Source organism: Hemiscyllium ocellatum, chromosome 7 (assembly GCF_020745735.1).
Source record: "Hemiscyllium ocellatum isolate sHemOce1 chromosome 7, sHemOce1.pat.X.cur, whole genome shotgun sequence".
Taxonomy (NCBI): domain Eukaryota; kingdom Metazoa; phylum Chordata; class Chondrichthyes; order Orectolobiformes; family Hemiscylliidae; genus Hemiscyllium; species Hemiscyllium ocellatum.
In genome coordinates, this window is record NC_083407.1 from 24,167,303 (window position 1) to 24,181,826 (window position 14,524).

General features: G+C 40.6%; 1 protein-coding gene across 1 annotated transcript in view; it reads left to right on the forward strand.

The window, feature by feature from the left end:
* Positions 1–7,264, forward strand: part of cacnb4a (calcium channel, voltage-dependent, beta 4a subunit) — a 238,044-nt gene extending 230,780 nt beyond the window's left edge. The window contains exon 13 of the mRNA XM_060827815.1: positions 6,952–7,264. Coding sequence (XP_060683798.1) covers positions 6,952–7,209 — 258 coding nt within the window. The 3' untranslated portion in view covers positions 7,210–7,264. The remainder of the gene's footprint in view (positions 1–6,951) is intronic.
* Positions 7,265–14,524: the final 7,260 nt, after the last annotated feature.

Here is a 14,524-nt window from a genome sequence, read left to right on the forward strand (position 1 = left end):
AGAAGGAAGTATTAAGGAAGAAAAGGATGGAGAACAGTAACTCATGATAAATGGTTGTTTTTCAAACTGTAGGATGGTAGACTGTGGTAATCTCTCAAAGGCTAGTACTAGTATCATTGCGATTTTTGATTTATTAAAATTATGTACTCTATATTTCCTGCATACATAAACTTGAATGTTGGAATGCAGTGTCAAATTTCAACACTTGCTAAAGGTACATAAGTTGTAATTGGGGCAACCGGTGTGGATCATGCCAAATGGATGCAACAAGTCTTAGGCTAGCAGACTGGGCAGGCAAGAGACAGATGGGATTTAATACAGAGAACTGTGAGTTGATGCAGTTTTGGCAATAGAAATGCAGTGAGAAAGTAGTGGGGGAAGCTTAATACTTCCCTGAGGCAGATTTGGAGATGGGTGTGTATTTAAGAAGTTGGAAGAATGTTGCATCTAGATCTGCCAATTTCCACCTCTGATTAACTTTGATGTGTGATACCTCATGGATGGCAATTAATGCCCATCTAAGAAACTCATCCCACCACCACTGGCATGAAGAGAGGGGATCCCTCATTGTTGGCACTCAATTGTATGATCAAGAGAGTTTTTCATGGGAATTGGGGGCTTCCCCCCCCACCCCACCCTCACAACTGCCACCCCTCTCTCCTTGCTTCTGAAACCACCACAGCCCCAATACCTTCTTGTGACCTCAACTTCCCAAGTAGGGAGAGGGCTAGTGCATGAAAAGGAAAACTTAAATATGTGGGTACACAAGTAATTAGGACTGTACTGTGAGAGGAAATGTGTTTTAAAAAAAGAGAGATTATGGTTCAGTTATACGGATGTTAGTGAGATCACATGCTATGTACAGTTCTTGTCTCCTTATTTACTGAATGATGCAAAAACATTGGAAGCAGTTCAGAGAAGGTTATGGGCTGGTTTTCTTTTGAGAAAACATTGAACAGAATAGGCTTGCAATTGCTGGAGATAAAAGAGTAAAAGGCTACTTGATTGGAACACAAGTAAAACCTCAAGAAGTCTTAACAGATTGGACGTTGAAAGGATGCTTCTTCATGTGGGAAACTCTAGAAATAGGGTTCATTGTTTCAAAATAAGTGGTCATCTATTTAAGAAAGAGATGATGAAAACTTTTTTTCTCAGAGGATTAAGAGTCTTTGGAACTCTCTTTGTCAAAAGGCAGTGGAAGAAGAGCCTTTGAAAATGTTTAAGACTAAGATAGCTAAATTCTTGATAATCTTCCCCTTTTGATTTTCGAGAATAGGCAAGAATGGGATGTAGTCCTATCAGCGATAATCTTATTCATGGTTTTGCCTCACAAGTGGTGGAAGGGGCAGTTTCTTCATGATGCTGAGATTGTACAGTATGCTGCCAATCACCACAAATCCTGAAACTTTCTCACCTGACTATTACAGGATTCCACCAGAACATGGAAGTTTCAGGATGTCAGGACTCTGCTCTGTTGGATTATTTGTGGGTGCATGACTCTCATTTTCATGTTGTACATGTGTGTTGGTGTTGGAAACTGGAGTCATGAGCTATGTCATTAGCCATGTCATTAGCACACAGCCCTCCTCACCTAGTTTTATACTCTTTTGTTTCAGTGATGGCTGATATACTATAGATATCAGAGAGTTTCAGCAAGATAACTACATTGTGACAGTTGACAGGAATTGGTCATAGATGACCTGCTTAGTCATATACCAGCTAAGAGGAGCTTCTTTGTTTCTCAAATGCCTCAAGTTATTTTGTCACATGCTTGGAATCAGTGTGCAGGCAGTCATAGAGTCATAAAGCACAGAAACAGACCTTTTGGTCCAACCTGTCCAAACCAAATATAATCCCAAATTAAATAGTTCCACCTGACTGCTCCAGGCACATTTCCCTCCAAACCTCCCCTATTTGCCAGAAGAAGTGGTGGAGTCTGGTACAAATATAACATTTAAAAGACATCTGGATGGGTATATGGATAGGAAAGTAAGTTTAGCGGGAAATGGGCCAAGTACTGGCAAATGGGACTTGATTAGGTTAGGATATCTGGTCAGCATGGACGAGTTGGACTGAAGTGTCTGTTTCCATGCTGTACATTTCTGTGACTCTATGTACTTATCCAAGTGTCCTTTAAATATTGTAACTGTAACTGCATCTATCACTTCCTCAGGAAGTTCCTTTCACACACGAACCACCCTCTATATACATATTTGCTCCTCATATCTTCTTTAAATCTCCCTCCTCTCACATTAAAAGTATGACCCCAACCTTGAAATTCCTCATCGTAGGGAAAAGTCACCTCCAATTAACGCTATCTATACCTCTTATGATTTTATAAATGTCTATAAAGTCATCTCTCAACTTCTTATGCTCCTTTGAAGAAAGTCCCAGTCTATCCAGCCTTCCTTCATAACTCATGCCTTCCACACCTTTAAACATCCTGGTAAATCTTTTCTGAACCTTCTCTAGCTTAATAATATCTTTCCTATAACAGTCACTGACACCTTGTTGCATGCAGAAGACTGCAATCCTTCCAAAAATCTTAAGCATTCCTCACCAGCCTCTCTCTGACAAAAGAGAATGAAATGAAGTTAAATTCCTTTGCAAAGTGAATCTCAGTGATCTGTCTTATGCATTCCACAGTGAAACATGTCACTAATATTTGGTTAACAGCAGCAGCCTGGAAGGAACCTGATGCATGTGAGTTTAAGGCCATGCTCAATCTTCAGTCACTGGTGATATGCTCTGGGGTTGTAGCAACAGGAAGATGTCAATGATGACCTCCTTTGTGAAGCACAGGCACATCAAACATTGGTCATTGCTGAGGTTCAGGTACAAAAAATGCTTTCTGAAAACCCTGGACAGATACATCTTCCAGCTGAGAGACCTTCTTCTCCCTCTTCTTGAAGCATGTTTTGAATTGCTGCATTACATTTGGTGAAATTGCACCAGCACCAATCCCTTTAACTCATTGTCTAATACAGGTTTGGTTCAAATTTATATGATGGTGCCTGGCAACTGTTCTACATTGAAGTATCGTCTTCAGGGGAGTTCTGTCATTGAGTAGGTCATAAAGAATAGAGAGAAAGGTCACTTAGTGTGGCATAATAGCAAATGAGAAAATTTGTTTGCTGTACTGCAATGCACATGTAACACAAAGGGAAACAATATACGTGATTGTGAACTAGTAAACCCTGAGCAAAAAAGGGATAATCAAATCAGATCTGTTCAATTAGATCTGGGCTAGTATAGGTTAGGTAGGATTCGGTCGGCGCAACATCGAGGGCCGAAGGGCCTGTACTGCGCTGTATCCTTCTATGTTCTATGTTCTATAAACATAGGAAAAGGAGTAAATCTAGATCATTCACCCTGATCAGCCTTCCCTGCCATTCAATATCTCAATACCACACTTCATTCTCTCCTCATACCACTTGATGCCTTTAATGTCATGAAATCTATCTATTTCTTTCTTAAATGCATTCAGTAACTTGGCCTCCACAGTCTTTTAATGGCTAAGGATTCTAGAGACTCATCATCTTCTGAGTGAAGTAATGTCTCCTCATCTCAGTTCTCAATGGTCCACCACATATCCTGAAACTGTGGCCCCCTGATCCAAACATACACCCACACATACACACAAACAAACAGCTGGAGGCAAATCACCCCCTGATCCAGTCTCTCCATCGGAATTTTATGTGATTTATTGAGGTCCCACCTCATTCTTCTAAACTCCAGTGTATATGGTCAATCCAGACTCTCCTTATTCAACAAACCTGTGACCTCAGGGATCAACTTGGTGAAGGCTCTCTGGTAAGTATATATTTTCATAGGTAAGGAGACCAAAACGGTACACAACTTTCCAACTAAATGAAATGAGATATGAACTGAAATTGACATTGCACTCAGACGACATTTCCCAGAAACATTCTGTTAACAAGACATCAGCTAATCTTTAAGTAAAAATTGAGGTCTGCAGATGCTGGAGATCAGAGCTGAAAATGTGTTGCTGGTTAAAGCACAGCAGGTCAGGCAGCATCCAAGGAACAGGAAATTAAACGTTTCGGGCCAGAGCCCTTCATCAGCTAAACTTTGTACATGACTATAAAACTGTGTTATTATCTAAAATACAAAGGATTCAATATTTACCTCACTAATTGTACTTTTTGATTAGCCAAAAGCATAGATTATAGATGGGTAGAAAAAGTGAGAAACAAAATTTGGCCAAAGATGCTGAAGTGGAGATCTTCATTTGGGACATTAGAGGTGGAATGTTTGCCCTACCCATGGCAAGCAGAAATGAGGTATTGAGGTGCTAGTTGGAGATCCTGCTACCTTCCCAGCCAGTCCCATTGACAGCTTTCCCACCCAATATCAAGTAGGCAGATGATATCAATTTTACCAGCTCATTTTTCTGCCACTGTAGGGACTTGCATGCAAGGAGTAAACATGTGAGTTATCTTGCAGGCTCCCAGACTGAGGGGTGGTTAGAGGGGAATGGAGAACAGAGACCCTAGTTCAACGTCACTTGTTTAGTGATCATGGAACTCAGCAGTGGAAATAATTGGGCTCTGTCTGAGATTCACCCCTTCCCTTGCAGCTGACTCCTTTCCCCACATCTCTCCAATGGCACTGCCTCTGATTGCAGTACAGAATCCTTGATACAAGGGGAAGGTCCACCACTAGCCTATATAGTGCCTGAGTGGGACAAGATATGGCAGAAAAAGACCGATGCAGAGCTGGACTGGGACCAGTGCTGTCTCCGCAAGATTACTCCTTAGGTTTGGATAATGTCCAAGTTAAAAGAAAAGAATAATTAAGCACCTCTTCTGTCTAGGCATGCTTGGAAAATAGCTGCTATTCCCCAAGAAGATGTCACTTGTTCCCTATAGAGGAACCAAAAGCCTTATCATTGTTACTTATCTATAACAAGCAGAAAAAAAACAATCTAGATAGTAGCAGGTCAGTCATTCTTTTACAACTCTCATTTCCATGACTACTTGCGGAGATGGATAATCTGGGTTTTGGCTGGGGGTGGGGGGTGTGGAGGAAGGGGCTTGTGATTAGGGAAAGGAAATAGCTCTCACTGTGAGGAAATTATGAGAGTGCTGGCCAAGGTAGTAGTGGCTGCTGGACTAGCTCAACACCATTATAGTGAAAGTGAGGACTGCAGATGCTGGAGATCAGAGTTTAGATTAGGGTGGTGCTGGAAATGCACAGCAGGTCAGAGAGCATCCAAGGAGCGGGAAAATCGAGGTTTCGGGCAAATGCCCTTAAACGTTGATTGTCCTATTCCTTGTATGCTGCTTGACCTGCTGTGCTCTAATCTAGACTCATAACACCATTATGTCAAGTTGTTTTTTGGTATCAAACTCACGAGCCCAGCTATTAAATCCTGGGTACATCAAAGGCTCAAATGGACATGGAAGTGCCTTGGTAACAATCAAAATACAATGTAGACAGTTGGTGAACAATGGACAGCAAAGTTTTGTCATTCTGCAAATATTGGGAGCATAATCTGAATACAATTTACAGTGAATCACATTAAACGTTTCACTGATATTCTGAAGGAATTAATTGGGCCAATATTACTCAAGCTTCTTTTAAATGAACAAAGGAATTATTGGATGGGCAAAGCCAATAGTCCATCTAGTTCATCTTTCACCATCTTGATACTCATCTTCTCCAAAGATAGTTGAGTTCTCTTATCATGGCAATGGATAGCTGCTAGTCTGCAACAAACAAATCTGTCAAGCTCCTGGGAGTGGTCATTCACAACAAGCTTTCTTGGACTCTTCATGTGGACACACTGGTGACAAAGGCCTAACGTCTCTTCCTCAGGTAGCTGAGGAAATTTGGCATGATGGCGAATACCCGTGCCAACTTTTATAGGTGCACCATCGAGAGCATTCTGTCTGGATGTATCACTACCTGGTATAGCAACTGTACCATTCAAGATCAGAGACAGTTACAGAGGGTGGTGAACTCCGCCTGGACAATCACAAAGGCCAACCTCCCATCTATGGAATCCATCTGCCAGGTCCGCTGACAAGGAAAGGCCGCCAGCATTCTCAAAGATCCATCCCACCCTGGCAATGTTTTTCTACAATCTCTACCATTGGGGAGAAGGTACGGAAGTCTGAACACATGCATCAGCCAGTTTCAAAACAGTTTCTACCATCCTGTTGTTAGAATACTGAATGGACTCACAAACTCTTAATAATCGCCTGTACCTGTGTTTTTGTTTTTGTCACTGTTTACCTATTATTTACTATCTATGCTACTTAACTATGTGATCTGCCTGTATTGCTTGCAAGACAAAACTTTTCACTATGCCTTGATACACATGACAATAAGTTCAATTCAATTCCATTTAATTCAATTCAACCGATAATTATCATGAGGTGGATAAAATGGTGGAAGTGGACAACTTTGGGAATTTTTGGTTCCAAAGTCCCTTTTTTCTCACCCGAGCATTTAATACATGTCACAACCTGGAAACCTCATGCGCTGTGTTATCCAATGTTATTTTCTAATTTGCATTTGAATGAACTCTGTTTTGATCTTTTTTCCTTTGGGTATCAATTCCATAGATTAACCATTTGCTCACTGAAATATTGTCATTTAAGATTGACTGATGTTGACATTTTCCCAGTCTTCACCCCTTCAAGCACAGGCCACATAGGCTGGTTCAACTACTCTGGATAAGTCAAAATAGCTTCATCAGTGAAATAGCTTTCTAGGCTCCAGAAACTTTAAAAGCACTTGTTTCGTACAAGGTAAAAATGACCATTCCAAAATATTCTCACAAACTGTATCACAGTGCGATAACTTCCCACACATGGTCTGAACTCCTTTCCATAACTTTGGTGTATTATGAGGTCTGCTATACTCTTCCATGCTAAATTACATCCATTCCATTAATCTAACTCTATCTTTTGTATTAACTAGGGCCAGCGGATGAGCAACAGCAATCACTCTGGTGAACACTTACCTGAACGAACACGCCTGGTGCACTCTGATGAAAATGGTCACAATGAGAGGGCACGCAAGAACCGTAACCGCTTGTCTTCAGGTTCCCAGCACAGCCGAGGCCAATACCCACTCGTGGAGGAGGAATATTCTGATCCCTATCAGGACACATACAAATCAAGAAGGAGTCATGGATCACCTGGAGGCCACAGCCACGATTCTCAGCACAGGCTATGAAAACTGTTGCTATTCACTTACAAGATGCGACATAGAGGAATTTTTTTTTAAGAAAAGTAAACCCCTGCCTTGCAACATGTAACTCGTAAACAGGGAAGTATCTAGGCAGTATTTACCAATTTATTATTGAAACAACTCCGTATGGTTTTCAGAAACTCTCTCTTTTTTTATTTTACATCTGGCTTGCTCATAAGGAAGGCACGCTGGTGAAGTGTTTTCACAAACACCTTCCTAGATTTGGAAATATGAAAAATGTGCGGTAGTCTGATCTGTGTTACCGTGAGTTATGGTCACTGTGCCGCTGATCACACCTGCAAATATATATTTTTGACACACAAAATGACCATAAATTAACACAGTCACTTGCTCTGTTGCAATGCCAACTTAGATCTACAGTCAGTGAGACCTTGAGTCCAGGTACGTTCCTAGCACTTAACCTGCTAAACACTTCCCAATGCAGTGACAAAGCTCCTTTAATGCATAATACTCTTCACCCGATTTCTTGTTAGCAATTAATGGTAATGCAGTACAACCATGCACTACCATTGTTTCAACAAATTTTGCTTCAGTGTATGATTCCAGAATTTACACAGCTCTCCATTATATGTGCAGCACATTTACTTGCATGAGACAAGCAACAAGTAAATCACAGATTTACAGGCAAAATATTATTTAAACTTAACAAATTTAGCTTTTATGCATTTGCTATTTGTGTATGGTTTTTTGAAAGGTATTATTTATAAAGAATGAATTCAGGCTGTACATTATCTTGCCAATATTAATTCCTATATTTTTCATGTGTAGAGAATTCAATGTTATTAGTTAGCAGAAGCATTTGTCCACCAAATTCTAGTAAAGTCACAGTCTGTTACCAGGACACCTTGTATAGTGGTGTCCATTTATTTATCCCTTAATTTTTTTTAAGAGAATACAAGCTTAGACAATAACATGACAATAAACCATCAAAATAGTTTAAGTGACAGAATTCAATTGAACACTAGGTAAGGTCTTTTGGAAATACTTTGGAACAGTAATAGAGCAACTGACAGATTTTATTGCAGGATTCAAAATTGCCATTACTCTGGTTTATTAACCTCTAGGAATATTTTAGCTTTAAATTATTTCAGGTTGTGCAGAAGCTTTGATTTTTGTTATCCTGGCTAATTAATAGTAAGCTGTATTTACAATGACCATTGTCATACTTTGCCAAGCAAACATTATATGATTTTTCATTTGATTTATTCTCTATTTGATTATTTTATGTGATTGTACTCGGTTGTGTTTTAGGGAGTCTGGAATCTCTTCTTTACATTTGAATGTATATGGTATCAAAACAAGGAGGAAGTTAACTCCCTCCCAGTGCATGAATTACACAAGCATGACCAGCTAGAAGTGGGATAGAGGGCAGGGAGAGTATGGCGTGTAGGGAGGGAAAATAGAAGAAAACATCATGAATACGTTTATTTGACAATATGCATTTGGTTTGTGGTACAGCTGAGGCAAATACACAGTTTCAGGATGTCCCAAAAGGTTTTGCAGTCAACTAAGTACATTTTTGTCTTCTGGGTCATTATTGTTGCAGCATATAAAATGCCCCAGCTAAATTGCACGCTGCAAGCCCCAGCCAAGTAATGTGTGACAATTGTCTTCATGTCAGACTTGATGGGAAAATATCAGCCAGGGCACTGGGGAGAATTTCCCTGCTCTCTCTTTGAAGTAATGCCTTGGGAACATGCACAGTAGTTTAGCATATCTACACTGCAGTAGAATGTCAGTGTAGATTTTGTGATCAAACTCTGGAACGGGACTTCATCTACAGTTTTCTTGAGTCAGAGGTGAGAGTGCTGATATTACATCATCAACCTCTTCAGAGATATTATAACATGCCTCCAGAAGATGTGGGATTTGAACCTAGGCCTCTTGGCTCATAGGAAGGGACACCACTGCTGTTCCATTAGGGCCCTAGAGGTGAGAGTTCTGTCAGCTGAATATAATTGTTGGCAGATGCTGAGGGAAGGGATAGGGTGATGAGTGAGTGGGACTATAAACCAACACATCAGTTGGTATTTAGTTTTCTAGCACCCACTGATCTTGTTTATGGGATAAATGGTGGTCAGTGCTTCTGAGAAAGCAGCACCTTTTCATATTCTTTCCATAATCTGGGTTGTAACATGAGTACAGGCTTAAGTAAAGACAAAAGAGGCAATTCTATTACAATCTCTTTTTAAAAAGAAATCCAAACTTTCAGATAAGGGCAGAAATGAATGCCATGACAAGTATTTAAAACTTTTGCTGTAACAAATGGCTGAAAAAATGAATAAGCTTTTTTTTAACCTTTTGTAGGCAAGTTGTCCTTTCAACCATAGAAAGGAACATTCCCCTTAACTCCCAACATGTTGCACTCTCCACGAAAATAGAGTCCTTATAGCTACAGCCAATTGAACACTGATGCCCCAGGCATCTGATACGTGAAACTCCAAGTTAACTTAGATAATTACAGAATATTTTCCAGTACAGCACAAACCCAGATCAATGCTGCCTTAAGACCTGGTATTTGGTACACCATGGGAAACTAAAAGGTTTAATTCACTTTTGAAGCATGTTCACTGACAGCCTCTCACTATTCCCTGCCTTCCTCACTTCAACCGCTCCCCCTTGCTGCAATCTCCACCCCTCTCTACATTACCTTTGATTCCCTTGCTGCTTCCTTCACATTTGGCTAATCTGTTCTGCATTCTGCATGGTCCCTTGCAGCTGGTTTGCTTCCAGAACAGGGGACTGCAGATGAAAAAAGAGGAGCAGAGAGATTGACGTGGGAAGTAAGGAATGGAAAGAGTAGAATAATGAATCTAGAAGATCTGGGAGGGGAATGGGGAGAATGAGTGGAACAGGGTAGTTGGCAGGGGTCAGTGAAAAAGGAATGGCAGAGGAAGGGGAAGAGAATAGGCTGAGTAATAAGAGAAACAGGGAGAGGGACAAAAGGAGGTAAGGGAAATGGAGACAGCAGCATCTCCGGTTTCAGGATGAAGTAACTGCTTGAAGGACGAGGATGCACCACTGGTTGGAGTAGGAACTGACATCTTGATTCCCATTTCCTATGTGTTAATTTCAAAAGCTAGTGTATAGTTAACAGTCAAGTTTGACACCACTTCTATAATAACAGATCTGTTGATTAAAGCAAAATTTAAATTCACTGTACACAATGGGATTAGTAAGCAATTTCCATCGATAACTTACATCAACACATTTCAATCTAATGAACTCTCAGGAAGGTTCATATCTTTTGCTAACATAAGGCCCTGAGCCAAATCCATTTTTTTGTATTTTCTCAGAGGATGTGGGCACCTCTGGCTGGGCAAACATTTATTGCCCCATCCCTAATTGCCCAGAGGGCAGTTCAGAGTCAATCACATTGCTGTGGATCTGGAGTCACATGTGGGCCAGACCAGGTAAGGATGGCAGTTTCCTTCCCTAATGGACATAAATAAACCAGATGGATTTTTCCAACAATCGACAATGGTTTCATGGTCATTATTAGAACCTTAATTCCAGATTCTTTATTGAATTCAAATTCCACCATCTGCCATGGCAGGATTTGAACCCAAGTCCCCAGAACATTAGCTGGTTTCTGGATTAATAGTATCATGATAATACCACTAAGCCGTCACTTTCTCGAGCCTCCTCTAAAAGTAATTTTTTTGGGGGTTCTTTATTAAACAGAAATGCAATTACTTCACCTGCAAATGTAACTTTCCCATAATGTCTTATATCCCAGTAGACCTAGATGGCAATGAAATGATAGTAATATCACCGCGCTCGTAACCCAGAACCCCAGGCTAATGTTCTAGGAACGTGTTCAAATCCCATCAAATTAGATGATGAAATTTGAATTCAGTAAAAGGAAAAGAAAGTCTGGAATATCAATTCAGGAGAGAAAGGTAGCAGTAATATTTAACTAATATTGATTGTCATGCAAAAAACCCGGGAGAAAGGGAGGACTGGAGATCAGAGTTGAAAAGTGTGGTGCTGGAAAAGCACAGCCGGTCAGGCAAATGATGAAGAGCTTATGCTCGAAACATCAATTCTCCTGCCCCTTGGTTACTGCCTGACTGGCTGTGCTTTTTCAGCACCACATTTTTCAACAACGGTGCAAAACAAACCCATCCAGTTCACTAATTTCTTTTAGAGAAGGAAATCAACTAGATATACCTGGTGTGGCTTGCATGCAACTTCAGTCCCAAAGCAATGTGGGGAATTAGGGAATGGGCAATAAATGCCTACCAATGATGCCCACATCCCATGAATAAGCCAAAAAACAAACCCATAGTCTGATGCATTAGATTGAATTGGCTTTACACCAGCTCCACCTGCTGGTAAGGCATTCACTGGAGAAATATCAAGCACACAAAAGCAAGTGACTTGGATTTTAATTTCCATCAATCTGCTTTTTTTTATTTAACCTATTTTTCTAAGCAGCTATTCAGAATTGTTATTATACGCCTCTGGAGCAAGTGGGACTTGAACTCCCTCTCCAGTGGTAGGCATGCTACCAATGCACCACAAGCAGGGCCCTCTACTTTTACATGTTGTAACATTTTCTTTTACAGCAAAAGTAACAAGTTGGTCTGTTGAAATTAATGTTTTATCTATTCTGAGAACCGTTTGCCTTTTCAATTTTGCCCTCCCAATTATTACGTAATTAATGTCCAGTTCACCAGACATTTGTGTAAGCCTCCAGCTTCTCCATGGATTTGCAACCGCTTCTGCTGATGTGCTTTCAAAATACTTGATAAATATCAGCCAAAAGCAGCATGTCTCCCTAATATTATACAGTCATGGTCTTCTAGGCAGTGTTTGATTCTAATAGGAATTCTATGGAGACCTGGGGTGCGGTGCACAGTTCTTTGAAAATGGAGTTGCAGGTACAGGGTGGTGAAAAAGGCATTTGGCAAGCTTGCCTTCATTGGTCTGAACATTGAGTATAAGAGTTGGGACAACATTTTGTAGCTGTGCAGGACATTAGTGAGGCCTCTTTTAAAATACTGCAAACAATTCTGGTCACCCTTCTATAAGAAGGATGTTGTTAAACTTGAGAAGGTGCAGAAAAGATTCACAAAGATGTTGCTGGGACTAGAGACAGTTTGAGTTATAGGGAGAGGCTGATGCTTTTTTTCTCTGGAGTGTTGGAGGCCAAGGGGTGACCATATAAAGGTTTATAAAATCATAAGGGGCGTGGATAAGGTGAATAGTCAAGGTCTTTTCCCCAGGATAGTGGAGTCCAAAATGGGAGGGCATAGGTTTAAGGTGAGAGGGGAAAGATTTAAAATGGACCTGAGGGGTAGAGAATGGTGCATGTGTGGAATGAGCTGCCAGAGGAAGTGGTGGAGGCTGGCACAATTACTGCATTTGAAAGGCATCTGGATAGGCACATGAATAGGAAGGGTTTAGAGGGTTATGAGAAAAATGCTGGAAAATGGGACTAGGTCAGATTGGGATGTCTGGTCTTTGTAGCTGTGTTGGACCAAAGGATCAATTTTCATGCTATTGGGCCGAAGGGCTTGTTTCCACACTGTAGGGATTCTAAAAAAAATCCCTAAAAAAAATCTCTTTCCAAATTCTTCCATGAGCAATTTCTCTCTAAGGCTCCCTAAATCTATCTACAATTATGTCCTCCAAACCAGCCACCATTTATTTCTCTCTAGAAAATTCCACAATTTTATTTTTATCTCTTCCTCAATCTATAAGCTTCTGCAACTGATATGCATCAGACACAGCAGTCCTCAATATGCTATAATCTGCAGACTATTCCTCATAAAAAGTGGCAGAAGTCCCCAATGTTTTTTTCTACCAAAACATTTTGTGATAGGCTTGTCCAGTTTTCTTGTGGCCACTGTAAAAAGGTATTTCAGTTTCTTCCTCAATAAAGTAAAGGTCCTTGCCAAATCAAAACCAGAAGTTAAGTGTCACAAACCTTTCTTGGTTTCCAAACCTACATGGCTTGGAAAGGGTGTACGCTAGGAAATTTTTTCCATTAGGCGAGGAGACTAGGACCCGTGGACACAGCCTTAAAATTAGTGGGGGTCAATTCAGAACAGAAATGCGGAGACGTTTCTTCAGCCAGAGAGTGGTGGGCCTGTGGAATTCATTGCCGCAGAGTGCAGTGGAGGCCGGGTGCTAAATGTCTTCACGGCAGAGATTGATAGATTCTTGATGTCTTGAGGAATTAAGGGCTACGGGGAGAATGCGGGTAATTGGAATTGAAATGCCCATCAGCCATGATTGAATGGCGGAGTGGACTCGATGGGCCGAAAGGCCTTACTTCCACTCCTAAGTCTTATGGTCTTATCTATTACTCCCCATAAAAGTTATGTTAATGTTTTTGTATCCAGTTTATAATTCATTTCTTCTCTTTCTCTGGGAAATTACTTCTTTCCCTTTCTCTTGCTCTTTGAAATTCAAATTTAAGTTCTTGCCTTTCCCATTGATTTTCACTTTATTTCTCTTTTGGGTTCCACACTTTCCTTTCCCTCTCTCTCTCTCGAGTTCAATTTTTTCACGTCTTCTCTCTTTTGAGTTCAAAGATTGTTTTATTTGTAACTGAATTCTAGTGAATGCTCTGCATTTTATTTCTCTGTGTCTTCAGGCACCATGACCTGACAGGGAATTGGCAAACATCTTTGTTGGTCCATGACTATGCACAGCAAGGTAGTGCCATGTTTTGCCATTGCCTTCGGCAGATAGGGACATGTGTTTGAATTCCATCAGGACAGATGTGGAAATCTGAATTCAATTTTTTAAAGAAGTCTGGACCCAAAAGCTAGCCTAATGGCAACTGTGCAACCACTGTCAATTGCCTTAAAATCCCATCTGGTTCACTAATGAGCTTTGAAGGAAAGAAATATTCCATCTTTACCTGGTCTGGCCTACATGTAGCTTCAGACTCACAGCAATGTGGTTGACTGTTAATTGCTCTGTAAAATGCCTCAAGCAGTCCATTTTAATTAAGGTACAATTAGGGACCAGCAATAAATGCTGGCCCACCCAGAGATGTCCACATTCCATGCATGATTTTTTTTTTTAAAAAAAGCCTAGGGTGACAACAAGGAGCTATTTGATTACTTTCTCCAATGTTCAAAAGGTTCTGTTTTTCATGTATTAATTTCATGTTGAATTGTTGGTGAACGATCTCAATGCACCCATTTCCTTGTTTAACTAAAAAAAGGTTTCTGAATGGATGTCTCCCCAGGTCGGGGCCAAACAACTGAGAGGGCAAGATTTTCAAACCTGGAGTACAGATTAATCAAATGCTCAGCTC